General features: G+C 48.6%; 2 protein-coding genes across 4 annotated transcripts; both read right to left on the reverse strand.

Annotated features, from left to right (window-relative positions):
• Positions 1-552: 552 nt before the first annotated feature.
• On the reverse strand, positions 553-8,419 carry Rrp36 (ribosomal RNA processing 36). Of its 2 annotated transcripts, none has more exons than XM_008829104.3 (7): positions 8,265-8,419; positions 4,935-5,073; positions 4,733-4,799; positions 4,548-4,652; positions 2,201-2,275; positions 1,981-2,098; positions 553-1,053 (listed from the first exon to the last, which is right to left on the reverse strand). In XM_008829104.3, the coding sequence occupies exons 1-7, from the start codon at positions 8,335-8,337 to the stop codon at positions 917-919; spliced, it is 714 nt and encodes a 237-aa protein (XP_008827326.1). In that variant the 5' UTR covers positions 8,338-8,419; the 3' UTR covers positions 553-916. The 2 variants fall into 2 exon arrangements, with proteins under 2 accessions (XP_008827326.1, XP_029417484.1); XM_029561624.1 differs by having other exon boundaries at positions 8,177-8,369.
• Positions 8,420-9,282: 863 nt separating this feature from the next.
• On the reverse strand, positions 9,283-16,376 carry Klhdc3 (kelch domain containing 3). Of its 2 annotated transcripts, none has more exons than XM_008829101.2 (11): positions 16,190-16,376; positions 13,862-14,074; positions 13,513-13,689; positions 13,274-13,389; positions 12,877-12,948; positions 12,544-12,757; positions 11,764-11,850; positions 11,507-11,615; positions 11,309-11,382; positions 11,112-11,190; positions 9,283-9,912 (listed from the first exon to the last, which is right to left on the reverse strand). In XM_008829101.2, exons 2-11 carry the CDS (start codon positions 14,013-14,015, stop codon positions 9,846-9,848), a joined length of 1,149 nt encoding a protein of 382 aa, XP_008827323.1. In that variant the 5' UTR covers positions 14,016-14,074; positions 16,190-16,376; the 3' UTR covers positions 9,283-9,845. The 2 variants fall into 2 exon arrangements, with proteins under 2 accessions (XP_008827323.1, XP_008827325.1); XM_008829103.3 differs by lacking the exon at positions 16,190-16,376 and adding an exon at positions 15,943-16,061.
• Between the last annotated feature and the right edge of the window lie 69 nt (positions 16,377-16,445).

Raw genomic sequence — 16,445 nt, forward strand, 5'->3', positions numbered from 1 at the left:
TGTTCCCAGCACCTACATGATGGCTAACAACGCATGCGTAATTCCAATTCTAGGGGATCCAATGCCCTCTTCTGGCCTCCACAGGCATGGAACATACAAGGTGCACTTACATACATGCAGGCAAAACACTTGTACACATAAAATACATTCAAGATAAACAAAAACTTAAATACAAAACAAAACAAAACAAGTCCTAGGGACTGGAGAGATGGCTCATCAGTTAAGCTGCATACTCTTCTTGCAGAGGACCTGAGTTTGGTTGCCAACACCCATGTTGGGCAGCTCACAATTACCTGTAATTCCAGCTCCAAGGAATACAATGCACATACCCATGCACAGACACACACATATACTTTTTAAAAGTAATTTTTTTTTGTCTTTTGAGACAGGGTCTCCCTAGAGCCAGGGCTGTCCTGGAATGCATTTGTAGACCAGGCTAGCCTTGATCTCAGAGATGCACCTGCCTCTGCCTCCTGAATGCTGGGATTAAAGGTGTGTACCACCACATCCAGATTTAAAAATAAATCTTAAAGGGAAAAAAAAAACAAAACACCCCCAGAATTAAAAAAAAAAAAAAAAAAAAAGCAATAAAAAGATGAGTACCAAGAATACTGGTGAGCCCTGGAACCATGGACAGACTCCTCCAGGTCCCTTTTCTTCTGTCTCAAGGATGGAAGACACAAGGACATAAGAATCAGATCTGAGCAGAGGCAGTGACATGATGGAAGGCTGAGCTCAAATTCTTGTGCATTCCTAGGAAGAGTCCAAGAGCCCTCTAAGTTTCCCAAGACAACCTCGAGAAAGGGCAGCTGTGATTCTTGCCACTGAACGGAAAACCATCAGAACTGGCTGACCCCAAGCCTGCCCTGCAGATCCAGGCCTCCCTGGGACAGTGGCAGACAGAGACAGGTCCTCATTACTCTTTGCTCAAAGGGAGATGTCTCCTGTCCTTGCCAGCATTTCGTCGCCTCTTTCGACTCAAGAAACTATCCAGTTTCTTGCTGCGCTTCAGCTCCTTGAACTTCTCAGCCAGGGCCAACTGACGCTGCTCAGCTAGACAAGAGGAAAGGAAGCTGGTGAGCCAAAGATGAAGACTTTATTTCTCATTCCCACGTCAGTAACGCATTAGGCTGGAACATGTTTGGAGTTCCCTGGTGTGTGACAGGCAAGCCAACTGTGTTCTGTGTGCTGGTGCTGGGGACTGAACTCAGGCTTCAGGGATACTAGGCAAGAGCTCTACTACTGAGCTACAGCCCCAACCCAACAAGCCCGCTTCTATTTTTCCTTCAGTGCTAGATACTGAGTTCAGGGCTTTGCACGTGCTTGGCAAGTGTTCCACCACTGACTGTAACATGTTCCCAGCCTCAGATAACTTTTTCCTGTCACTCCAATCTTGCCCAACTGAACCAAGTGTGAGCTCCTTCTGTGTGCCTGGCTAGGCATATAAGAGAGAACAGGGAGAAGAGATAAAAATGGCAATCCCTGACTGTTTTTTTCAAGATAGCAACTCTAGTCCAGACCGGCCTCCAACTCTCTTTGAATCAGAGGCTGACCCTCAACTTTTTTTTTTTTTTGAGACAGGGTCTCCCTGTAGCCCCAGCTGGCCTGGATTCGCTATGGAGACCAGGCTGGCCTAGATCTCACAGAGACCTGCCTGCCTCTACCTCCCGAGTGGACCTTCAACTTCTGATCCTCTTACCTCCAACCCCAAATGCTGGCATTATAGGCATGTACCACCATGCCTACTCTATACAGGGCTGGTGTCAAACTCAGAGCTTCACCAACACAGCACTCTACCAACTGAGCTGCATCCCAGTCCCCTCAACATAATCTAAAACAGATTACAATAACACTTCCCTACACTTCTACATTTCTCCAAGTTAGCTCAGGATCTTAAAGGAGCTCATGGACTCCATTGCCACACCCTGCTACAAAGGCCTGCCTCTCTGACAGGCCTGCAAGACCTGGGCTCCCACTCACATTTCTTCAGGAAGTATGGCCGATGGCCCTCTTGGGCCAGAGCCCGCCGCTCCTGCTTCAAGGCTAGGCGCTGCTCCTGCTGCTGCTTTCGCTCCTGTTGTGCCATTTCTTGCTGTTCCTGAGCAAAGGTGAGATGGGGCGGGATGGGGGAATGGGAGGAAATATGAAGCACCTGCCTTCAACTGCCCTCACCACCCTCCTGTGACCATTACCCACTCACCATCCGCTGAAGCAGCTGTTGCAGCTTCTCATGTGCCTCCCCTGAGCGGTGCTTTTTCAACTGCTTCTTCACAAGCTCCATGGAAGAAAGGTGAATAGGATTGTTAACATGCACTAGATGCCACCGAGGTTGTGTGCCAGCACATACTGCCATGCTGAACTAGAGCCCCCGCCCTTATCCTTTTTTTAAAATTAAATTTTATTTTTACATTACATGTATGAATGTTTTGCTTGCATGAATGTAAGTGCACACATACACACAATGCCTGAGGAGGCCAGAAGAGGATGTTAGATCCCCTGCAACTGGAGTTAAAGGCAGTTGTTACCTGCCATGTGGGTGCTGGGAACTAAACTTGAGTCCTCTGCAAGAATGAGGCATCTCTCCAGCCCCATCCTTTTCTTCTTAAAAATTATTCATTTTTGTGTGAGTGTGTGTGCTTTTTTTTTTTTGCTGTGACAGTCTCACTGTGTAGTGCTGGTTAGCCTAGAGCTCACTATGTAGCCCAGGCTGGGCTCAAACTCAGAGATTCTCCTGCCTCTGCCTCTTGCGTACTAGAATACTAGGATTAAAGGCATGCACCACTATACTTAGTTCTCATGCCTAGCTTTTTATCTGGGTTCTGGGGATTTGAACTCAGGTCTTCATGCTTGTGCAGCAAGCACTCTTATGCACGGAGCCATTTCCTTAACCCTTACTATCCTTTTCATGATTAAAAGATTAAAGTAAGTTTTAAAAAAAAAGGGGGTGGGGCTAGAGAGATGGCTCAGTGGTTAAGAGCACTGACTGCTCTTGCAGGGGACCTGGGTTCAACTCCCAGCACCCACATGGTGGCTACAAACCATCCTTAACTCCAGTTCCAGGGGAATCCGAAGCCGCCTTCTGACCTCCGCGGCATTGCATGACATGGGTGCACTCACATACAAGCAGGCAATACACTCATATACATAAAATAAAAATAATAAATATTTTAAAAAAAAAAAACTAAAGTAGGGCAATAACTTGAGTAGAATCCCTGAGACCATAAGGTTGAAGGAGAGAACCAATACATGAAAGCTGTCCTCTAACTTCTATACACTTGGGGTGGCACATGCATACCCCCACACCTACACATCTACACACACACACACACCCGCCCCCCACACAGACTAAAAGAGTAAAAAAAAATTCAGAAGCAACACTATGTTAAGTGAAATCAGTCAGACACAGAAAGACATGATACTATGTCATATGTAGGAGCAGTAGTTTATCTCAAAGACATATAATATGGAAGAGTGAGTAACAGAGCCTGGGAAGGGCAGTGGGGAGGGCAGGGTGGGCAGAGAATAAATGGTGAACAGATGCAGAGGTACAGCTGCATAGGATGGATGACTTCTTTTTTAAAAATATTTTATCTTTTTTTTTGTTTTTTTTTAAATGTGTATGAGTGTATTGCCTGCATGCGAGTGCACCTGTGTCGTGCAATGCCGTGGAGGTCAGAAGAGGGCTTCGGATTCCCCTGGAACTGGAGTTAAGGATGGTTCGTAGCTACCATGTAGGTGCTGGGAATTGAATCCAGGTCCTCTCCAAGAGCAGTCAGTGCCCTTAACCGCTGAGCCATCTCTCCAGCCTCCATAGACAGATGACTTCTAAGGTTAGCTAGCACACTATGGTAACTATGGTTGAGGAGCAGTTAGATATATTTTTTGTTTGTTCCTTTTTTTGAAGGTGGGGGGATGAAATCTCACTGCCCAGGGTGGCCTCAAATTATCCACCCTCCTGCTTCACTTCCCAAGTAGCTGGAGTCATGTTAACAGGTAGAGAGGATTTTGACTATGTATGTTATAGGTGATAGACATGGCAATTACCTGGACCATTACATACTGAAATAATTTACTGAAATGCCACACTATGCAATAAATATTAGTAGTTACTATGTATTGATTTAGACATTAATTAAAAAAAAAAAAACAAAAAAAAACCAACTGGGGGCTAAAGTGATGGCCCAGCAGTTAAGAGCACTGGCTGCTCTTGTAGAGGACCTGGGTTCAATTACTAGCACCCACATGGTGGCCAACAATAATCCCTAAAGTCCAGTTCCAGGGGATCTAACACCCCTTCTGACCTTCCCAGCCACGTACGACACAGGTGCACCTACTATAAGCAATACACTCATGCACATAAAATAAACAGACAACTGAAGCAAAGGAAAAGTAGCTTGATGATCATGCAGCTACAAAGTTGATGAGCCAAATAACAGAGTAAGATCTGCCCACCAGTATGCTTCCCATTGCCCACCTTCTTACTGTCCCACATGTGCCCTGGTTTTCCACCCCCAAGGATCTGCAAACAGCAGTCTCTTGCTACATACCTCTTTCTCTTTGGCTCGAATATCATTCAAGAACTGATAAGTTTTGTCAAACACCTCAGGATTATATTCCCCTGACAGGTCATCAAAGCGGGGGTCCCGGGCCACCTTTGGAAAGAGTAGAAAGAATATAAGATGCACTGTTGAGTCTCCTTTCTTCAAGAAAGTGCTCCCTGCCTCTCCCTTACCTTTTTACTGATGGGAACAACCTGGCGTAAGAATGGTACTCGGACTTTGGCTGACATTTCCAGAGGCCTAAGGAGAAATGAAAGGTCCGGATAAGTGGACTCCAGTCTTGGTTGAAGACATTCCACTTGTCTCCCAAGAAAGCAGACACTTAGTCAAGGTCCTAGGTATCTTCCAACCCCCAGTGCAGGCCTTGCTCCCCACCTGTGCTTATCTGCAACACACACAGGTTGTCTAGAGCTTTGCCTCTTAATGCTGTTTCCAGTGACCAATTGTTTGTATGCCTTGGTTCCCACTTGGCTCTGCAATTCTAACAGCTCCTCAAATGACATGTCAGATGTGTCTGCAGAAGGAGGGAGGAGAGAAAGGTCAGGCAACTCAGTTCAGCACCTCCCACTGCGGAGAAGACCTCCTTGGGCCAAGGTGGTTCAACGTGGCCAAGCCTAACCACCTGCATTTGAGCACCAGAGCACACATGGTAGAAGAGAGCCAGCCCCCACAGGCTGCCCTCGGAGCATCCTCACCATGGTGGCACGTACACACGTGTACAAACACACATACAAAATAGAAAGGACCACGTCATTCCCAACATCCCCACCACATTAATCATTAGGACTAGTGCAAGGCAGCATAGGATATAATGGTACTATGCTAACACCTAACTTCCCAACTGTTTCAGTCACCTAGGATTTCATCTTTTTAAATTCATTATTTATCTATATTTTATGTACATTTTATGTGTATGATGAGTGGTGTTACGTCTGCATGTATGTAAGTGCACCCATAACGTGCAATGCCTGAAGAGGGCATTGGATTCCCTGGAACTTGAGTTTCAGACCATTGTTAGCTACCATGTAGGTGCTGAGAACCAAAAGAGGGTCCTCTAAAGAGCAGCCAGTGCTCTTTGGTCGGTGTCCCTATTCCCTATTGGCAATTTGGGCAACCCCTTCAGAGGATGGTGTGATAAGAACAGGAGGTAGGAACTGGCTAGGCAGTTAGGGTAAAAAGACCCCAAAGAAATGTAGCCAGTTTCTTGACTAAAAGTCAAAATGTCCCTGGGTCTGTTAGCAATATACTCTGTTCCAAAGGCCAAAAATGTGAAAGTCTTTGGGAGCTTGTATCTAATCCTTAAAAGATTTTAGGGTTACCTCTTCAGAGGGGGGAATGTTGGAAGGGAGGGACTGGGCAAGGTATTTGATCAAAACACCTTATATACATGTATGAAATTTTCAATAAAGTTTTTGTAAAAATTAAAAAAAAAAACAAAAAACAGCCAGTGCTCTTACCTGCTGAGTCATCTCTCTAGTCCAAGGATCTCATCTTTTTTTTTTTTTTAGAAAATATTTTATTTTTGTTTTATGTGCATGAATGTTTGCCTACATGTATTTAAGTGCACCCATGTTTATGCACTACCCATGGAGGTCAGAAGAGGGCATTGGATTCCCATGGAACTGGAGTTACAGAGAGTAGTTAGCCACTATATAGGTGCTGGGGATCAAACTTGGGTCCCCTGTAAAAACAGCCAGTGGTCTCAACCCCTGAGCCATCTCTTCAGCCCCAGGATCTCAGGTTCTTAAGAAAGGTGTATAGAGCTGGGAGTGGTGGCACATGCCTTTAATCCCAGCACCTGGGAGGCAGAGGCAGGTTGATCTCTTTGAGTTCAAGTCCAGCCTAGTCTACATAGTAAGTTCCAGGTCTTCTGGGGCTACAGGGAGACCCTGTCTCAAAAAGACAAAAAAAAAAAAAAAAAGTGTATAGAGTCAGGCCAATCAAGTCACAGGCCCCTTTCTTCACCCTCTTTTAGATACTTGACAGGTCTCTGTGCCCACCCTGATACCATGACCAAGGTCTTGGTTCCAGTGTTCAGCATTTCTCAAACTCAAGAGATCAGGTTGCGTCTGCCTCCAGAGTGCTACGATTAAAGGTGTGGCCCACCAAGCCCAGGCTTTTTTTTATTTTTCTTAAGCCATATGCTTATAATGCCCTCCTATAATGTCTCTTCAGCTCCTTCTCATTTGGCTTGTCCAGGTCAACTGGTCCCTTGACAGTCCCTACTTGGTACACTTCTCTCGAGGCCTATGTACTGCTGCCCCTTCACCTCCTTCCAGCTTTCACTTAAATGTCACCTTCCCAGTGAGGCCTTCTCCATCTTACTTAATATTTTATTTATTATTTTTATTTTATGTATATGAATATATTGCCTGCACCCATGTCGTATGATGCCCTCGGAGGTCAGAAGAGAGCATTGGACCTCCTGGAACTGGAGTTACAGATGGTTGTTAGTCACCATGTGGATCCTAGGAATTGAACCCAGGTCTTACAAGAGTAGTTGGTGCTCTTAACCACTGAGCCGTCTCTCTAGCCCCCTTCATCTGCAGCCTTTCCCTCTGCTCTCTCCATAGCCTTTATTACCCTTTTTGAAAAAAACTTTTTAAAGGTATAGTCCACATACCCGTAAAAATTACCCTTTCAAAGTATACTTTTAGTTTTATTGCCTTTTTTTTTTTTTTTTTTAAGCAGGGTCTCCCTGTAGCCCCAGCTGTCCTGGAACTTATTATGTAGACCAGGCTGGCCTTGAACTCACAGAGATCCACCTGCCTCTGCCTCCCCAGTGCTGGGATAAAAGGTGGGCACCACCGCGCCTGGCCAAAGCTACCTTTCTCTTAAAGTAGGTGGCAAGAGGATGAAGTGTTTGCCCTACTGTTTGATTATTCATCTCCAGCACCTGTAACTGCTTGCATACACCTTAATAAATGTTCTATTTATTGCATCCCCACTAAACCTTCTTGGACCTTCATTTTTTTTTTTTAATGTGTATACTCTTTTATAAAATATTATTTTTATGTGTATGCATGTATTGCCTGCATGTAGGTAAGTGCACCCATGTTGTGCAATGCCTGTGGAGGACAGAAAAGGCTGTCAGATCCCCTGGAACTGGGGTTACGGACAGTTGTTAGCTGCCATGTGGGTGCTGGGATTCGAACCTGGGTCTTCTGCAAGAATAACCAGCGTTCTTAACAGCTGAGACATCTCTCCAGACCCGGACCTTCATCTTACCTTTAACAAACTGCCCAGGCTAGGTGTTGGGGCTCAAGCCTGGACTGCCTAAAGACTGCCTCGAAAACAAAATAACAACAACAGCAAAAACCAAAGAAATTGGGGCTGGGGGGTATGACCCAGCGGTTAAGAGGACTGGCTGCTCTTGCAGAGGACCTGGGTTCAGTTCCCAGCATTCACATGGCGGCTAACAGCCTTCCACTACTCTAGTTCCAGGGGATCCGATGCCTTCTGACCTCCGCGGTCATTGCAGGACATGGGTGTACTTACTTACACGCAGGCAACACATCCATACACATAAAAGAAATCATTAAAACAAAAAAACAAAAAACAACTTCCCAGACAGTGCATCCCGGAAGCACTCCCTCTCCCTCCGCGGAGCTGCGCACCGGTCTCTTCCGCGACCTCCGAGGTTTTCAGGAATTGAGCCCGGCGGGCCAGGAGCCGCGACCCCCTCCACCTCGCCCGAGTCCTCACCCCTCGGCAGGTCGCCGGGCTCCATGGCTCCACCTGGACCACCCGGCGCAGCGCGCAGCACGGCTTTCGGCATCCGCACCGCAAGACCAGAGACCAGAGGATGTATCACTTCCTGCTCTCGGCTCCAGCCCCGCCCCTTCCGCCGTTTCCGAGGCCTGAGCGCAAATGCTGCCCAACTTGCTGGAAGTGTTCTATTTGGGGGGGGGGGGGTGATCTGCACTGCCCAAGGCCAGGATTGGTGGCACCGGCACCGGCTTTTTCTGAGTCAGGGTCTCCCTGTAGCCCAGGCTGGCCTGGAACTCAGCGATTTGGCTGTCTCTGCCTCCCGAGTGCTGGAGCCTCCAGAGCCAGATACACACCTGGAGCATTCGGGTTTTTTTTTTTTTTTTCTTTTTCTTTTTGAGACAGGGTCTCCTTGTAGCCCCAGCTGGCCTGGATTCGGTATGGAGACCAGGCTGGCCTTTCAAACTCACAGAGATCCATCTGCCTCTGCCTCCTGAGTGCTGGGGTTACCTGCGCCACCACGCCCTGCTTTTTTTTTTTTTTTTTGTCTTTGAAGCAGGGTCTCCCTGTAGTCCCAGCTGTCCTGGAACTCACTATGTAGACCAGGCTGGCCTTGAACTCACAGAGCTCCACCTGCCTCTGCCTCCCCAGTGCTGGGACTACAGGCATGCACTACCACGCCCAACCTTTATTGCCTTTTTAATGTAATAAAAATCCACCTTCCTGTGCCTCCCACGTGCTGGGACTACAGGCGTGTACCACCGCACCCGACTTTTTTGGTCTTTTTAAGATAGGGTCTCCCTATAGCCCCAGTTGGCCTGGAACTCGCTATGTAAACCAGACTGGTCCAAACTCAGAGAGATCCACCTGCCTCTGCCTCCCAAGTGCTGGGATCAAAGGCCTGTACCACCAGGCCTGGCCCCAGTATTAGCTTAATACTCTTGGCTGGAAGCCAGAACCCCAAGGGCAGGCATCCTCAGCACACAGCCCCACTGCCAACTCCACAAACACACAACAGGTTTCCAGGTTTTACTTTTTATAAAATCTGAACTGGCTGAGTTTCAGGGTACAGCAACAGCTCAAGGAAGAGTGAAACCATCTGCTGGTCCCTGCCTCCCCAGGATGGGGAGAGAAGGCTGTTTGAAGCCAACAGCAGTGTCTTCTCTCTGATCCCAGTGGGTGCTCAAGGCTCAAGCAGGGGAGGGGGTAGGCATGGGGAGAGGGAAGCTCCTGAGGCTCAGACACTGCCTGCATCTCCTTCTCCCCACTGCGTTCCTTTCCAGCAGAGCTTGGCAACCTGACTGGCTGGGGCCGAGCAGAGGCTCAGGAGCAGTCAGAGGAAGGTCGATGGGAACAGAGCACCAAGGGGAAGGGGCCCTCGGCCCAAGGGAGGAGGGACATGGCCCTCCCCCCCTGCAACTCCCCACTGAATTCACAGCACAGAAAACACCTCTAGTCGAACAACTCCACATGGAGGTATACTGAGTCCAGGGTCCAAAGGGGCAGGCAGGTGAGAGATGGACAGGGGCAGTGAAGATAAGAGCAGGCTCAGGAGGGGAGGTGGCAGAAAACTTCCTCCTATCCATGGGAGGAGACGATGGGGCGGCTGATATTGCTGTTGGTGGTCATGGCATTGAGCTCCCACCTGGAGGCCAACAATAGACAGAAAAGACAGAAGAGTAGTTGGCACCCCAGTCTCTTCACCCTCTTCCTTACAGCCTTTTTGGGTTGAACGAGACCCTACCCACCACCAAATCCAACACCACCCACTCTTCCCCCTCCAAGCTCATGTGGATATCCTGTTTATGTTTATGCATATATTCCTGAATCCAAACACTTGGATCATGTGTACCCATCTCAGTAAACACCCCAGCATACCTTCCTCTGCTTAGATCCAACAAGGTGGCCCTTCCACCTCAACCCCATCAGAACACCCATTCTTGCTGCCAATTCCTATTCTTTTAAGGTCCTGACTCAGGCCTTCTGTCCTCCCTGAGACCTGTCCCACCCACCCTAACACATTCAATTACTCTTTTTTCAACAATTCTTTCCTTCTACAAAGATTTACTAAGTACCACCTTATGCTAAGACTCTAAGCAATCTACTTGGTATTAGGTACTTGCACATGTGTCAATCCTGGGTCAGCCTTGGATTCATCAGTATAGCCTGTATGATCTGTGTCACCAAAAAGTGGACACACAGACCTTCAAGCAAGCAAGAGTTAAAATGAACTGGCTTGAGGAAAGGGAGCTGTCTCAGAATGACCAAGAAGCATAAAATGATACACAAAAGTAACCTCTGCTGCTTGACTTGAATTCAAGACTTGAATTCAAAGGCAATGTGCCAGGACCTCCCTCAACTCTAGAACTAAGATAGTCCACAGGCTCTTAAACTTGTCTTTACTCTGAGGTTAGTCCTGAAGTTTAATTACTCATTCTCAACATACTGACCAATACAAGGAAGTGATGCTTCTGGTTCAAATAATTCGGGGTTTTCTTCATACAATTTATCCCGTGGACAATTTTGTTAAATGGTAGCTGTGCTTTTACCTCCCCCTTCCATCATGGTCCGCACAAAAATTATACTTCAAGCAAGATAAAAATGGATGATTCTGCCAGGCGTGGTGGCACACACTTTTAATCCCAGCACTTGGGAGGCAGAGGCGGGCAGATCTCTGTAAATTTGAGGCCAGCCTGGTCTCCATAGCGAATCCAGGCCAGGTAGGGCTATAGGGGGACCCTGTCTCAAAAAAGACCAAAAAAGAGAAAAAAAAAAAAAAAGCTGATTCCTGTGCTCACCACTCATCCCCCCAATCAATCCTTCCTCTGCAACCAGCCTACTTACCTGATGTCATGGGGCAAACAGGACTGGTCCAAGTTATGCTGAATCACAGCCAGTTTGCATAGAGTCTTCAGACTCGGGCCTTTAAGAGAAGAGTTAGAGAAGGGAAGGTCAGAGGAGAGTAACAGTCCCAGTCCTGGTTAGCACCACCCAGAGACAGGGAGCCTGATAGCAGGAGCATTTCAGAAATAAGTACTTACTAAAGTCCAAAATGTGTAAGTCAGAATGATCTATGAGGTCAAACTCATCTCCCAGGCCTTCCTCAGGAGATGGGCTGTAGGGATCAAAAGACAGCAGTAGGGGGTAATACCACCCACACGACCCTTGCTCAGATACCCCCCACTCTTCTCTTAGTTACAAACTTAGGCCTTTTCTGCCTCCCCCTCCCTCCTCCTAACCTGGTACCCCCAAAGAGGACAATCTTGTCACCGACAATACAGCAACACTGGCGCCGGCGAGGACATGGCCCTTTCCCCTTTGGTTCAATCTTTTTCCAGGTAAAGGATGCTAAAGAGAAGTTTAGACAAGTTCAATGCCTACCTAACCTAGCCATCCTCACACACATCCCATCCCAGCCCCTCACCTACTCAGGATTATTATTCTCCTCCCAACTCCACTGCTTCTTTGTCCCTCCCCTAAACATAATGCTCTTTACCAGGGTTAAACTTCCAGAGGTCATGAAAGTGCCGGTTCAGCCTTGCGTTATAGCCACCAAAGATGTACAGCTCCCCATTGTAGCCAACTAGAAGGACAGAAGAATGTCAAGAATGGGGAGGACAGGACAGGGAACTCTACAGGAAAACAGACACTTGTTGATTCAGCCTTGCATTACAGTCACCAAAGATGTACAACTCAGGGGCTGGAGAGATAGCTCAGGAGTTAAGAGCACTGGATGCTTTTGCAGAAGACCTGGGCTCGATTCCTAGCACCCACATGGCAGCTAACAATGATCTATAACTGAAGTTCCAGGAGAATCCAAATGCCCTCTTTTGACCTCTGTGGGCATTGCACAACATGGATACACTTACATACATGCAGGGAACACACTCATACACATAAAATAAAGATAGTATTTTTTTTTTTTAAAAAGATGTACAACTCCCCAGGGTAGCCAACTGGAAGGACACATGGAGTATGAGTGTATGAGTGAGACAGAACAGGGAACCCCACAAGGAAATAATGGCACCTCGGGGCTGGAGAGATGGCCCAGCAGTTAAAGAGCACTGGTTGCTCGTAGAGGACCTGGGTTTGGTTCCCAGCACCCATATGGATCTAACAGTCACCTATAACTCCAGTTCCAAGGGATCCAATTCCTCTTCTGAACTCCACAAGCACAACACAGGTGCACTTACATATATACAGGCAATACACTCATACACATAAAATTAGTTAAAAAAAAAAAAAAAAAGAGAGAGAGAAAAAAATGAACATTCACAGGCAGAGTGGCTCCTGCGCCCCTCAGGCAGCACGGGAGTGGGTGGGCAATCAAGCCAGGCCTCAGTTCTGGTGTCAAAGACTCGAATGCGGTTGCAGTAAATCTCATTGTTGGAATGAAACGGCCCAAAGCGGTCAGCACGGCCTCCAAAGACATACATGCGATTGTCCAGTATCGTGGCTGAGTGGAAGTCCCTCCAGCGTGCAGGGTTGCCCTGGCCAGAAGCAGAGAGATGGGGGAGGGAGTCAGCATGGACTCGGGGAGGGGAAGCTCACTAAGTGTCCTAGGATTTCTTCAGTGAAAGGTGGGGATCTGGCAGAAGAAAGGGCAGACCTTAGTGCAAACAAGGGTCCATGTCATGCTGCTGGTATCCAGCTTGTGAATGTCGTTGGAAAAGCAGTCTGCCTGAGTAAGGAGAGAAAAGAAGAAAGGGAGGGGTTAATGGCTCTTCCTTGACTCTCTATTCTTCCCTTCAAAACAAACAAACTAGCCAGGCACAGAGGCAGGCGGATCTCTCTGAGTTCAAGGTCAGCCTGGTTGTCTACATAGTGAGTTCTAGGAGTTCTAGGCCAGCTGGAGCTACAGGGAGACCCTGTCCCAAAAAAAACCCCAAAAAACAAAAACAAACAGAAAACCTACAAATCAGCCAAAGCCTCCTGTTCCACCATGCTAAATCCTCCTTCCTTTTTCTCACTATTACACTCAAACTCTAGCTTCTTCCAATACTTACCAGCTGCTCGTAGCCCCCAAATATGTACATGATTTTGCCCAGGACACAAGCTGAATGGCCATCCCGGGCCCCAGGAACTGTTCCTGACACTCGGGGTGTAGACCACTTGTGAGTATCTAAAAGAAGAAAAAGAATGACCCAGGTCAACTGATGCACCCTCAACTCTAGCCTTCTCTAATTCCCAGCAACCCCAACCACAGCTTTCCCAGGCCCAAGACATCATTGAGACCCATACTCACTGACATCAAAGGCGTAGAGTACATTGCAGGCCCCTTCAGTGTCGTTGCGCCCACCCCAAAGGAAGACTGTGTCATCGATGAGGACGGTAGAGTGTCCATACCGCATGTAGGGTACAATAGGAGCCTGCCCACGGACCGTGGGCCTCACTGGGGGCAGCTTTGTCCAACGCAAGGACACTGTGGGCACAGCTCTGCTCAGCTCTGGGAAGCTCCCTCCAGGCTATCCACCTCTTCCCAAACCAGATCTCCACCCCCAATCCCCCTGGCCACAAAGACCACCACTGAACTTTATCAGGTGCCCACTCTCTCCCCTGATCTACTTCCAGGGAAGGTGCCAGCACTGGGTTACCTGCATTGAAAATGTGCACATCTATCTGCCGTAGTGTCTCATAGTCTTCACCAGAGCAGTAACCCCCGAAGGAGTATACTCGGTGTCCAACAGCCACAGCAGCATGGTTCACCCTGCGTGGCCCGCCCTCCAGATGTACTGTCCACCGTAACATCCCCTGGATCACAGGTTACAGGAACATGCCCCCCCGGCACGGCCTGCCGCCTCTGTTACCTGTACACAAATCAGGGCCACAGGTTCCTCAGGCAAGGCTTTTGCCCAGCTTACTGTGGCTACCCAGGACCAGTCCTTGCCTCTAAGTATCACCCTAATGGCCCTCCCACACCACTACCCCTCCACAGGGACACTAGTCACGGCTCAGGTGGCTGGCCCTGCCCCAGGGGAGCTGCAGAGGTCAAGGAGCTAGCCCTGGCTCTGTGTTCACCCACAGTGAAGGGTGGGGCCACCTCAACCTGCTTGCCAGCTCAGAATCTGGTGATCATGGTGCCCCCTACTCATGGAAGCTCCACCCTGTCCCTAGCTTGGAACAAGGCCAAGCCCCCTTCCCAGGCTGGGTGTGTTCTTGCTTCTTGCCCTGCTCTGCTTACAGCCACCTCTCTAAGGATCTCCCTCCAACTCTTTAAAGGTAGAGAGCTCAAAATACTCACAGCTATTAATAGCCCAGCCAGCTCCAGACAGTTCAATGAAAGCTGGCATGGGTGCTTTAAAGCAAAAAAGCTTTTAGGCTTTTAGAGTGGAACAGTGTCCCTACCTAGGATAGGCAACTCCATGTAATCATGGTTGATTAGCCCCTCACAGGGAGTTCTTGTCAAGCTGATCCGTTGTCCCTGGGGTCACCCAGGGCACCCACAGGCACAAGGAGTTCCTCTGACAGCTGTGCCTCATATGCTGCCAGGACTAGAAACTTAAGCCAGAAAGGTATGTGTGTACTGAGGGTTGGGGGTAGGGAAGAGGGCTCTTCTCCTCTGGTCACTTCCCCAACCCTGCTATTGTGTTAGAGAACAAGCTATTTCCAGCAGCTCTTGCCCTCTTTGAGTCTCCGGAGCAGGGATGGAGTGGGAGTGGGGGGGGGTTTCACTTGAGTAAGAGGAAGGGGAGCAAAAATGCCCTTGGGCAGAACAAGAGAAAGCCCCAAGCATGACAGGGTCGTGGTGTCTTAGAGACAGCCTGTCAGCTTAGTGACAACATGTACATTTGAGGGCTCTTTCAAACAAATCCTCTTGCCACTGGTAATGCCTTTGCCAGCGACAGACACCTGCTAGGTCTGGGCAGATCATCTGCTCCCCATTCAAAAAGTCTTTGCTGAGAGAAAAATAAGCAGAACCTCAAGGGAGAATAAAAATAAATAAATAAATAAATAAATATAAATAAATAAATAAATAAATAAAGAGAAGTCCCCCTTGCAGAGAGATTGGCTCGCCAGTCCTACCCACCCAGCCTCCCCCAACCCCATATTGTAGGCTTTAAATAGCCACCCCTGCCCAACCCAATATAGCAGCAGACATAAGCTACTGTCACTTCATTGTTCCAGCTCCCAGTTCAGAAGATCTCAGATTTGGGCTTGTGGAGAGAGGAGATCCGAGAGCTTTAAGCATGGGAGTTCTAGCTTCCCTCACCTCTACCCTCCCTTCAAAGTAGGTTCAGGCGGAATAAAAACTGCATACAGATGAGATAAGTAATTCTAGTCAAAGATAAAGAATCTCTTCTTCATAAGGGGAGCTCAAAGAAGCAGGGATGAACAGCATCTCTGCGGCTCCAACATCCTCCATCACTATGGCATTTTCAACCCTCCACTCCCTGATCTTGTAACTGTCACTGCATTTGCGGCCCTTCTCTTCTTCATCTCCCGGGAGCTTTGCAGTTTCCTCGTTGTTTCCTTCTCCCACCACTCCAAGATCCAAGGGAGAGCCCTCTCATTTTGCTACCTCCATGGCGGGAACAGGAAAAAAAAAAAAAAAAAGAAAAGAAAATGCTCTTGCTCCGTTTCAGCCACGGATCTGACTCGGAATCTGACTCCTGTTTCTTTCCCCACTCTCAGCCTCCCCTCCCCCACAATCCCAGCCACAGCCCCCTCTCCCTACCATTATGCTCAGAACGCAGTCTTCCAGTTTCTCCCAGCGCCTCCTCCAGCCACCAGGTCTCACCCACCCGACTCCAGACCCTTCTCTCTCAATCTTTCTCTGCCCATTAACACTCCTCTATCCCAGCATCCCCCTAGCTCCCTCCCCACCCCCACCTCATCACTCCCAGGCCCCTCCCCCACGAAGCCAGCAGCAGGCCTGGGAATCGCCAGCCTCCTTCCTCGTCCCTCAAAGCATCCCAGGCTACCTGCCAGGCCGGGCCGGGGTGGGGCCGCGGGTCCTCGCGCTGCCAGCAGCCTAGAACCCGTTGCGCGCCAACCGATTCCTCCGTCCCCAACGAGATAAACACTGCCAGGCTCCGTCCTTCCGGCGGGCAGAGGGACGCGCACGTGCAGTCGTAGTCCAGCGCCAGACGCCTTCTGGGACTTGTAGTCCACAATGTTTCCTCCGGGTGGTGAGCGTAGAGGAGTAGGCGGGCGCTGAGAGGCTTGTGCGCATCCGTG

Source organism: Nannospalax galili, unplaced genomic scaffold (genome assembly GCF_000622305.1).
Source record: "Nannospalax galili isolate Female #2095 unplaced genomic scaffold, S.galili_v1.0 scaffold653, whole genome shotgun sequence".
Taxonomy (NCBI): domain Eukaryota; kingdom Metazoa; phylum Chordata; class Mammalia; order Rodentia; family Spalacidae; genus Nannospalax; species Nannospalax galili.